Below are 11,807 nucleotides of genomic sequence, written 5' to 3' on the forward strand. Positions count from 1 at the left end.
GGTACACCACTGCCATGGTCAATGTCAGATGCAGCCTGTGTTTCCCAGTTATGATTGGCAGGGGACACTGGATACTGTGGATGCTACCTCTCTCTATCCCTAGCCCACTGAGGATGGGCATAGCTCACAAGGAACGCCTGATAGCGTTCTGGGAGCACAGTACTGTGTCAAGCTTCCATCTGCAGTAAAGCAGGCCCAGCTCCTTCTCTTCACCCCAGGACCTACCAGCAAGCCACAGCCAGCAGAACCAAGCTCACACTCACTCTGGGGCTGGAGACAACTTTGGTTCGTGTGTACCAGTTGCTAGAGATACTTTACAAACACTTTGACGATGACCCAGATTGGCCTTGGAAAGATGATGTCTTTTGACCAACATCAGCTTCCCTGGGCCATCGAGTGTGTTGGTTCTCACAAGCGTTCCTTATGAAGTATTCTGTCAGGGACCTGGAAGGCAAGTCTGGACATAGTGTAAGTTCCCCATTGCCAAGACCCAGAGGGGTTTCTGACTTGCCTTATGAGTGTCACCTCAGGTTGGAGATAGAGTCACTTCACAAAACCCTGTGCTCAGTTGGGGTCTTTCCCTCACTTACAGAGAAACCTGAAATTCTTTGTTTCCCTGTGTTGTTTTTGAGGGAGGGTCTTTCTGCATAGCCCTGGCCGTCCTGGAACTTGCTCTGTAGACAGGCAACTCTTGAACTCACTAAAGACATGACCCACCATGTCTGCTTATTTTGAAGCTTTTACTTCCGCACGGATTGGTGTATTAGTCGTCCTGAGAAAGCTGTGTTGTCTTATCAGAACTGTTTAATGTGCAGAAATAGTTTGTAGCAGGAAACAGAGCTAAGGCAGATAGAGTGTGACTGTCACCCAAAGAGAAAACTCTAAACTAAACCACTCAGTTCACAACCAGACCCGAGGCAGAAGGTTCTGCAGAGCACCCCACGCCCTCGTGTGACCTCCCAGCGTGCCCCGATATCTGCTGTCTGTAAACACGCTGCACTCTAGCTACAGCTGACTAATGCTGATGGAGAATTTGACCACAGTATAGACGGATTCCTGGTTTCCATTACACTTGGTCGTTCAGCTGGAAGATCTCATCTCTTAGCAATTTTGCTTCCCCCCAAGTGGGGAACAAAAATTAGAAACAGATACAGGCCTAGAATGCCCATAAAAGGATTAGTAGAGGGGCTGCCAATGAGCAGCACAGGGCTCACTGTCAGGGAAGAAGTGCTTGCACAGGCCACTGTCGTTTCTATGCTTCTGGTCTGGCCAGCGTGGCTGCTTTTTGTCTTGACTGCACCATCTCTTTTACTCCTAACAGCTGGGCCTATGTAAAGGCTTCCTTCCCATGGAGAGGTATGGGGAGGTTGTAAGAATCCCTCCCCAGACCATGGGGAAGCTAGAAACTCTCCAGCACCCCCAGAAACTCCCCCAAAACAAGCTTGGAGTGGGGAGTCACTACAATATCATTTCTTGGTATCATGCCAATCACACGGATATCTATTCGGATGATGAGACTTTACAGGTCTGTCCACTATCACACTCCTCCTTTCTGTATGTGTGTGATGCTTCCATACAAAATCAGAAGAGGCAAGGGCAGCAGGGTGTGCAAGGACCCCAGGCAGCGGGTCACATTCTTCAGCCACTTTCAGTGAGCTGATTTTTGTGTTTTGAGAACTTAGCCATTTGGCATGATTCTATACCATAAAGGGCCAGGCTCTTTGCAGTAAAGCTTGAGGCTTTAAACATTCTCCTCTGAAAGGCTGAGTTTGGCACAACAGATGCTGACGATAACACTGCCTTGGATCAGATGGCACAGATGTCTTCCTGTCTTGCAGAACACCCTCCAAAGCTAGTGCAGTGAGCTAAAAGATTCAAACCCTCTCGGAGAGAGAATATAGTCTGTCTTCAGCAGCAGATAAACAAAAGGGGGACCTCTCACTGGAAGAGACAGAGTCAAGCCATGGCACAAAAAGGAGAAGCGAGAGGGGAAAAAAAGAAAGCAGCATCTATAATACTTTGAGGCACAGTTGTGCCGGCAGAGAACTATCTCACCATGTGAGCAGGCCTTGTCATCATTAAGTCTACGGAGGCTGGGAGGGGCTGGGCACCGGGAAGCTTGTTCTTGAAAGAAGTGAGGATTTGGCAGAGGGCCCCTCAGAAAGTTGCCTAGGCACTGACCAAGAGACCCCTTGGTTGGTTTCTTGCTTGCTTGCTTTTTTTTTGTTGTTTTTTTTTTTTTAATGACCAATTAGATTCCTCTGGGAGTAAAAGATCCTGAAACGCCCACTTCTCTATAGAAGATTCAGGGGCACAGGACAAGATGGAGCACATTTCCCCTGGGGCCACCAGAGCCTGGTTATGTGGCCCCAGGTTTGGGAGTTGAATGATCACCTTCTCGGATCCTCTGACCTCCTCCTTCCCCAGCCCTGTTCGTGCTTGCCTCCCTAGCACTCATTGGGAGCCTTCATCTGCATCAGGACTGCCTGGCTCCTCTTTTTGCAGCAGCAGCAGCAGATACAGGCAGCGAGGGAACAGGCCAAAGCTATGATGCCGATCACAATGGCAGCAATGGCCAGCCCACTCTGGGCATCAGTCATGCCCCATGTATTGCGGTCATCAGTGGGTTCGACGGTGCTTAGATCAGTGTAGTCATCATCGGCAGCCCTGGTGATCTCTGTGGTAGAAGAAATGGATGTGCTGTCAGGATAGCTGGATGTATCTGGGTAGCTAGATACTTCAGGGATTTCTGGGCCCTGGACACTGGGTCCAGGGAAATTGACATTGATGATGACAAGGGACTGGCCTCGGACGCTGGCGGGACTGGAACACACTGGAAGAGTGTCTGTCCCCAACCTGGCTCTGTTGAGAATGAGCCAGTCATGAAGTGGGAGGATGTTTGAGTCACATCTCCAGGGGTTGTCATAGAGACGAAGCTCACACAGGTTCCCTAAGTGATCAAAGATGCCCAGAGGCAAGTTCTCTAGATTGTTGTTCTGCAGTTGGATGGTCATGAGACCGTTGACGTTGGCGAAGATGCTGCCAGGGAGCTGTCGAAGGCGGTTATTCTGGAGTGAGATGTTCCTCAGGTTGGCCAGTGATCGGAAGACATTCCCGTCCAGGTCCTGTAGAGCATTGGTGTGGAGGGACAGTTCTCGGAGATTCGTCAGCCCGTTGAAGGCTCCTGGGGAGATGTAACTGAGCTGGTTGTGACTAAGAATCAGAACCTGCAACTGGTTCAGGTGGCTGAAGGCGTTGTCAGGGAGGGAGGTAATGTGGTTGTTGTAGAGCCAAAGCTCCCTCAGGTTGGGCATGGGCCCAAAGACCCCTGGGGAAAGCTCCTTCAGGGAGTTCCCAAAGAGTGTGAGCTTGTTAAGGTGGGGCAGCTGCATGAAGATGCCAGGGGGCAGATGTGAGATGTGGTTGTTGGACAGATACAGTCTCTGGAGGTTACGGTTATTGTGGAACAAGCCAGGGGAGAGGGTGCCAATCTGGTTCTCTTGGAGGGCCAGCTCCTGGAGGTTGCCAAGTGCATCAAAAGTGCCCATGGGGATGTCTGAAAGCCTGTTCTCATATAGCCGAAGCACCTGGAGGTTGCCCAGATGCTGAAAGACCCTAGGGGATAGATGGGTGAAGCTGTTCTTGCCCAGGTTGAGTTTGGTGAGACCTACCAGGTGGTCAAAGACTCCTTCGGGGATGTATTCCAGATTGTTGCCGTACAATTGGAGCTCCTTAAGATTACTAAACTGGGAGAACTGGGCCGGCTGGATCTGCACCAGCTGGTTATTGGACAGCAGAAGGGTCTCCAGATTGTTCACATCCTGGAAGAGCCTAACGGGCAGCATCCTTAGTTTGTTGTTGGCAAGGCTGAGGTGACGCAGCGAGCCCAGGTTGCGGAAGGCACCTGGCATGATGTTTGCCAGCTCGTTCTTCTCCATCTTCAGGGCGATGAGGGCTGAAATGTTGAGGAACATGTCCTCGGGGAGTTCGGTGATGTGTGTGTTAAGGATCTGCAGGCTCATAGCATTCCAGGGCAGAGGGGTAGGCATCGCCACAATTCGTGCCCCTGTGCACTCTACCTGGGAGGCCCGGGAACAGGTACATTCGCTGGGGCAGCCATAATAGGCCAAACCTGCAGCCCAGGCCTGGCAGCTCACCAGCAAAAGGAGATAATGTTTCAGCGGCATGGCCTGTGTGGGCAGAAAGAGATGTGAGTCACCGTTACCTCACCTACCCGCCACCTTCCGCTTCCATCGTAGCTTCAAGCCCCACCCTTATGTACCTAACTCAAAGCTCTCCACTTTTGGCCAGAGAGCCCCTTCCTACTTCTGCCCAGGCAATCGCCTCGCCTGGAAGGCTCTGCAAGCTCATTCAAGTCTTCCCCATGCTTCTAGGTCAAGTTCAAGTCCCGCCATCATTAAGAAGTTTTCTGGATTTCATCAATGGGTACTAGTCACCCCCTTGTACAAGTGATAACCCTTACCTCTTCTATTGCCATGAAGCAGCCAGCCTTAGGAGGCATCTATCTGTCCCCTTCCCTAGTTAGCAAGCTTTATAAGGGTGTTAACCTTACAATCCTATGGGTTGCTAAGATTAAAAGCTGTATCTTTAAAAATAAATTTTTAATTAACTCTGAAAATTTAATAAATGTATACATTGTATTTCAATCATACTCACTCCTCCCTCCAGCCCTCCACCCCCTCCTCCAAATCCCTCCAGAATCTACCCCTACCTCTCCACCCACTCCATCCCAATTCATGTCATATATGTATGTGTGTGCATATATATATATGTATATACTTATGTATATGTGTGTTAATGTATATACACATGTGTATATGTGTGCATTATGTGTGCATATGTGTGTGTGTGCATATATATATATATATATATATATATATATATATATATAATATACACATTGAGTCCTATTTGTGCTGCCATATACACATGGGTACATGTATATATGTATATATACATATGTGTATATATGTATATACTTATGTATATGTGTGTATTAATGTGTGTAATACATGTGTGTATATGTGAGATATATATATATCCTCTAGCTCTCAGCACACGGGAAGATGTTCAGGCTAAAGGGAGGGGTGGTGAAGGGCAACCAAGGGAGGGGACAGTAAGGACAAACAAACATCTCTCTGTACCCCTCTCCTGCCCTCCCCACCAGCCCATGGCCACCATCACCACCCTGTCCATATGTGCTTCCTCTGGATTAAATCCAAGCCATCCTCCAATAAGAAGCCACTGTCTGCACCACACTCTGTCTGTCTGAAAGAGGTGGCAAGGCCTCAGCTGATGCCAAGGGTGTGACTTGTGGAGTGAGTCCCAGTTCCCACAGAGAGACACTGGGTGGCCTGGAGTAAGTAGCTGAAAACGTAGACACACTTTAAGCTGAAGGGTATAAGTGAGTCCAGCTGTCTCCTCAGACAAAGGAGCTAAATACACAGAAGACTTGGTGTGTGAAGTCACCTATGGCAATGATAAATACAGAACTGCGGGCATTGTTCCCTATGTAGATATTTAAGGTAATGTTTGGCCTTGAATGAGAGTCCACAGACCTCTGTCTTCAGCTTCCTCATCTGCTAAGATGACCCTTCTCTCTTGAGGCTGTCAAGTGGGTTAGACAGGAAAATAGACTCCAAGGCTTCCTGCACATGGCTATATTAATGCATGCCCCTGTTCCCAGATTACCCATAGCATGCACTCATAGGTCCCCGAAGACAAGAAGTCCTCAACATGTCTTTAGTCTGGCATTCTAAGTCAAGGGACTAAGGATTTCTATGTACAGGAATGAGTGTTCATGATCTCTGCCCACAATTGAGCCTGTGTATCACCCAGGCCCTACTGAGTTGCCACCTCTCGTGATTTTATAGGGAAGCAGGAAGCAGAAAAACTGAGGCCTTAGTCTTAAGGTTCGAGTCTCCAGGCTGTGAGGTGAGGACTTTGAGTGGTATGCAGTCCCTCGCATAAGGAGTGAAGTTGCCGAGTAAAGGCAGGGTGTCAGCAGGCAGTCAAGGCATCCACTGGGGGTGGGGCACTCTACACCTTCTCTAGCTACCCTGAGATCATGGGGTCCTGAGCCTGGTCCTTCACTCTGGCCTGGGCTCTCTTTACCCTTCCTCTATCCCTTGACAAACAAGCAGCTAAGAGAGACTCTACCTGTCTCCCACCCACCCACACCTCAGCTTTTCATTTATTCATAGCCCTTCTTAGCCCTGGCCTGTTGCGCGTTCATGAAGGACTTGCCTAAGTATATATAACTGTGGAGGAAGAGAAAAGAGCACCATGCCCACCCACTCCAGTCCCATGGCAAAAGAATAGGAGGCAGGCAAAGCCGAAGACCATATTTAAACAGCGAGTCAGGTCCAGACACAGAGAAAATAGCCATGCAGAGTCAGGCATAACGGGCTTGTGACTATAATGATTACTTGTGAGGCTGAGGCAAAAGAATTCTTGCAAGTATGAGGCTAGCCTGAGCTACAGAGTGAGACCTTGCTCCCACCCCCACCCTACCCCCAAAGTTGAGGTGGAAAAAAAAAGAGTCTGGGCACAGAGAGTTTGGTCGCTCCAGTGTTGGGTGACAGGTGGATCCTGGGAGCTTGCTAGCTGGCCAGCCGACCTAGCTGAGTGGAAGAGGTCTAGGTTCCATGAGAGACTTTATCTCAAAAGCCAAGGTGGTATACAATGAGGAAGACCGCTGAAGTTGACCTCTGACCTCCATGTGTGCATCCCACAGGTACAAGGGCACATCCTGGAAAAACACATGCATGCAAGGAGAGCCCAGGGGAAAAATGGCTCCGTGTCCAAAATGTAAGGCTTCTGATTGGTGGTAACAAAGAAACAACCATGATATGGAAGCTAATGTGATACGAAGCGTGGGGGCAGGGAGGTGACAGCCTGACTCTACACTCCCCTGGCCAGGCCACATCCTTCTGTGTCCTGCTCAGCTCTACTCTGAACTTGAAGGCCAATGACAAACTGGTTTCTCAAAGAGCTCCTAGAAGATGGTGAGAGGGCAAAGAGACCTGAGCATCCTTAGGTGCTGCAGATGAATAGCCAGGAGAACCAACTGAGAATCCAGAAACCTTTCCAGAGGGTGAAAAACCACCATGGGGTAACGATGCAGCACAGATCCAGAGGCCAGCACTAGCAGGCCAGGGTCAGGGCACTGCAGAGTTCGGTGCACGCTTGGCCTGCACAGTCTCCCAGAGGCAGCAAGCTCCGAGTTCAAACACAGCTGAGCACTTTTAAAGTAATGAGATGAGTCCCAGTGAGACTGAGCAGTCAGGACTCGCATCCATCCCCTCGATAGGTGTGTATGAGACGGCACCCCTGACTGAAGCTCTGCTGCTCCTGGTGCTGTCTGAAATCCTTATTTTTCATAAATGCTAATTTGCTCAGTTCCGAGGATGACGTCAAAGCCCAAGTGATGGAGAGCGATTCCGTGCCCATCACCTGTTGTCTCTTCCTGTAAGAAGGAGCTCCCTTGAGCACCATCTCCCAGCTACACAGGGGTACCAGGCCAGCCCTGTGAAGACTCTGAGTTCTGGAAGGGCACTTTGAAGCCTGGGGCGGGGGGTAGAGGTTGGGGGTGTGGGAGACCAAAGTGGTAATTCCCCATGGGAACAGGTATTGTAGTCTAAAATGGACCACACTCAGCACAACAAATATTGTAATAATTCCCCAACATCTTTTTATAAATCCTGCCTGCCTGCTGAGCCCACCCAATGCTGCATGCAGCTGTTTCCTGTTTTCCAGTGGTCTTGCAGCTGGTGCCCCACCCCCACCCCTGCCTGCTCCTGACCACCGGGAGGAGTGCCACAAAGGTGCTCCAGTTCTGCAAAGAGGGAACACCCAAAGCAGCCCTGGGATGAGGCCTTGAACTCCTGGCAGTGCTGCAGGCCACGGCCCTTGGCCTCCAGAGCCGGTATAGGGTGGCATAATAGCCCACGCTGCCCAGGGCCGCTTGGTAGCCGTGACAATGGCAGTTAAAGGCCCTCAAAGCTGCCCTAATTACAGCTTCCTCCTCCAGGCATAGAGTAGCGTCCTCAATCATGGCAAGCAACCGCTGGGGAGAGGGTACATAGTCAGAGAACTGGCAGAGAGACAGAAGGACAGATGGCTCCCCTGGACGTGGACGCGGCCCCTCCCCAAGAGTGGAAACGCTTGAACTAGGGCTCCAGTTGTGGGTCTCTTTGCAGAAACACCCTGTGACTCACAGGTGAATGGGTAATTAGCCTTGAAGCCCTGGGCTTTGCTGGTTGGGAGCTGGGGCTCTCTTGGATTAGTCCCATCATTCATGTTAACTAAACAGTGTTCCCTGGAAAGAGACTCCTCATTTCAATGCCACCGAGACTCTTGAGAGGGCCATGGAGAGAGACCCTTACTCTACTCTGGCCTTGACATTAACAACCTGAGTTTAGGTGAATTCTGCCTGCCTCGGTTTTCCCTTCTGTAAACGCTGCCGATGCCCTTATAGCACCAGGGTGCTTCAGCTGGAGGCAAAGGAAGCTGTGGGGGAAGGCTCACCTTTCTCCCATCCTCTCTCCCTCATGAAGAGCCACCTGGCTAGGCCTCACTTGCATGCCAAAGCTTGAAAACCGCACTTCCTCAAGCCTGCTTGCTTAAAACGTTTCCCTGGCAGGGAAATCCCATGAGTTAATGGCTCTATCTTCACACAGACCAAAACCCGAGGAGCCTAAATGGCCTCTCCTGCCCTTCCCAGTGTATCTGAGAGAACTAAGACCCTCAAAGAAGATCTCCCCCCATACCTGTGACACTCCAAGAATGGCTTCCTAAGCAAGGCCTCTTCTCAAGTGAGATGGACCCCAGGCCACCCAAGAGAGGCCAGGCTTGGGACTGCCTCCCCACTCCCACCTAGGACTGTCCCCAATTTGGCTGCTCTTTGGGGCACAGTCGAAGAGAAGTGAGGTCAGAGAGGCTAAACATGGATGGAATTCAGACCTCAGTGTCTACATTTTGTTTCTCACACACACACTCACACACTCACACATAATCTATCACACATACTCACATACACATAAACTCTCTCTCACACACACATTGACACATACAAACTCATAAACATTCACACTCACGCACATACATTCACACACTCACACATACTCTATCATACACATACATGCTCACGTAGACATAAACTCTCTCTCACACACATACACACACATACACACTAATACATACAAACTCTCACCAACTCACACACAGACACTCACACACACACAGACACATACACTCTATCATACACACACATGCTCACATACACATAAACTCTCGCATACATACACACACAACAACACATACAAACTCACACACACACTCACACAGACACTCATACACTTACACACAGACACTCACATACACTCTATCATACACACACTCACACACATACATATAAACTCTCTCTCTCACACATACAACACTAACAGATATAAACTCTTTCTTACACACACACACACACACACACAGGTCTGAGAACCTTGTTGATTAGATCTGATCTCTTAGCACCGCTGCTGTGTCTGTGAAGTGACCTAATGCATGCAGTATACGGAGACTGGTTCTAGGAACAAAGTGGCTTTCCATAAAAGCAAGGGGCTATTATTACTGCTTTGTTGTTGAGCAAAATTGGCTCTCTGGAGGCTCCACCCACAGAACTTCTAACTTCTAGGTTGGGCTGAGGGTTAGACTCACACACAGTAGGGACTCCCTATTCACGTGTCCACAGATCACACTCAGAAGTATCTCACATGTGATCCAGACTACCCGGGAACCCTTGGTCACATCCTGTGTCATTTCCCACCAAGAACAGAGAAGCAATGGGAAAACAGGAGGCTGACGGCTGCTTCACCTCTAGGTGCATCTCTGAGTTTGCCTCTCTCAACTGCAATCTGCAGATAGCTCTACTTGAGCCTATAAGCTGCTTCCAGATACAGTTCATGGAATCCAGGACACCACAGGTACAAGACCCTTTTGAAGTCATCTCCCTGGACCATTTGGCTGTTTTGTAGATCAGAAATTGATGGGTCCAGAGAGAGGAGGGGTCACACAGGCAACTTGAAGACTCAAGAGCCTGGTGGACCTCTGAACCTCAGCATAACGCTACTACAGAGCTGTGTCTGCGTCTCAGGCAGTAGGTGGGGGGAGGGGGAAGAGCCAACCTTGCCCCTCCCCTAGCCTGATTGGCTCATATAATCACCCTCCACCTACCCTGCATTATTAGCTACACCCAAGTTGGGCCCCCAACTCATTCTGCAGGCAACTTTATCCTCTGAGGCTGCCCTGATGGTGTGTTGTTTAGCATCACGGGAGTAAGCTGGAAGAGGGGAGAGACGGTTCAGAGGGGTGGGGGGAGGGGCACCAGGAGGGTTGAGCCTGGAAAACACAGCCCATGACTTGGGACTGACTTCTCTACCCCAGACACAAAGCACCCTTGAATCCCAGGACAGGACCTTCACAGCCTCATCCTCCAGGGCCTTCAAAAATCCTTGTTTTGCTTTTTAAAATAAGAAAAGAGCAGCCCCTCCCCAGGCCCTCTGTGGGAACCCTCCCAAGCCTGGGGCAAGCCTAGCCCAGCTTCCTGTAGAGGCCAGAGCAGGGCTATAATTTGCTCTCAAGAGCTATAAGAGTTTTAACTGCCCAGCGCAACAGCAGGAGTTCTGTCTGAAGTGGGGACTTTCATAAGAAGCCAGAGTCTCCTGTAAAACTGAATCTACAGAGACCACTTCTCAGTGGAGCACTTTAGATCTAAGAGGGAAATGGTATGGTCTCTGTTCAGCCCTGTGTTCCACAGCTGAGGCAGGCACTGGAACCTGCAGCTTCAGGGGTTCTTCTGAAGTCGGGAGGCAGGGAGGTAAATTGTCATCCGTAATCACATCCTTGGCGTGTTCGCTGGCAGGACAAACCTTGGGCAGTGTGTCTCCCATCTCTCTCTCATCTCTGCACATCTGGATCTACTTCCACTTCATGCTTCACATCCCTCCATTGACAGAGCTAATCTGGGTAGCGTCCCCAAGCCCCAGGAGGAACCTTCCTATACTTGCTGTGGGGTCTTCTCAGAGCTCTTCCTGGCCACGACCCTCTCAACATGCCTTCCCTGTCACAGTAGTTGCTGAGCCCAGCAGCTGACTCATGACCACAGGCAAATTGAACTGTCTGGTCCCGAATCTACTCCAGATGTTCAGGCGATGCAGAAAGAGAGAAGACCTGCTTAAGGATTTCCAAGTCACAGAGCAGGGACACCCACACATCCGAGAGCTGCCTGCAATGGGTAGTGCCAGCTAGAAATCCCTGGCAGGCAATGCTCAGCACCTCAGCAGTCATGGTCTGCCCTAAGGTAGTGCATTTGGCCCTAAAGGTAGAGCCGCTCAGGTTGGAGGGTCCAGAAGGCTCTCCTTTTCCACAGCTCGCTCCTCTGTATTTTGGGCAGAGACACAGGTAAGAGGTGAGATTAAAACCCACCCAGTTTGTGTGTGGTAGTATATGCCTTTAATCCTAGCACTTGGGAGGTAGGGTGGGGGGAATCTCTGTGAGTTTGGGGCCAGCCTGGTCTACATAGTGGGACCCTGTCTTAAAACAAAACAAAACAAAACAAACTCACCTAGTCAGCTGTGGCTATAGCTAAGTAGTAGACTGCTTGTTGAGCATGCTTGAGGTCCTGAGTTTGATCCTCAGCACCAAAATACATACAAATAAACATACATACATACATACATACATACATACATACATACATACATACATACGACACCTGATTCTTTTTTTTTTTT

The 11,807-nt window shown here is 49.8% G+C and overlaps 1 protein-coding gene across 1 annotated transcript in view; it reads right to left on the bottom strand.

The window, feature by feature from the left end:
- Positions 1-2,245: 2,245 nt before the first annotated feature.
- The window catches only part of Lrrc15 (leucine rich repeat containing 15), a 10,442-nt gene continuing 880 nt past the window's right edge, over positions 2,246-11,807 (bottom strand). Inside the window, exon 2 of the mRNA XM_021184370.1 lies at positions 2,246-4,190. Coding sequence (XP_021040029.1) covers positions 2,448-4,187 — 1,740 coding nt within the window. The 5' untranslated portion in view covers positions 4,188-4,190 and the 3' untranslated portion in view covers positions 2,246-2,447. The remainder of the gene's footprint in view (positions 4,191-11,807) is intronic.

This window comes from Mus caroli, chromosome 16 (assembly GCF_900094665.2).
Source record: "Mus caroli chromosome 16, CAROLI_EIJ_v1.1, whole genome shotgun sequence".
Lineage (NCBI taxonomy): Eukaryota > Metazoa > Chordata > Mammalia > Rodentia > Muridae > Mus > Mus caroli.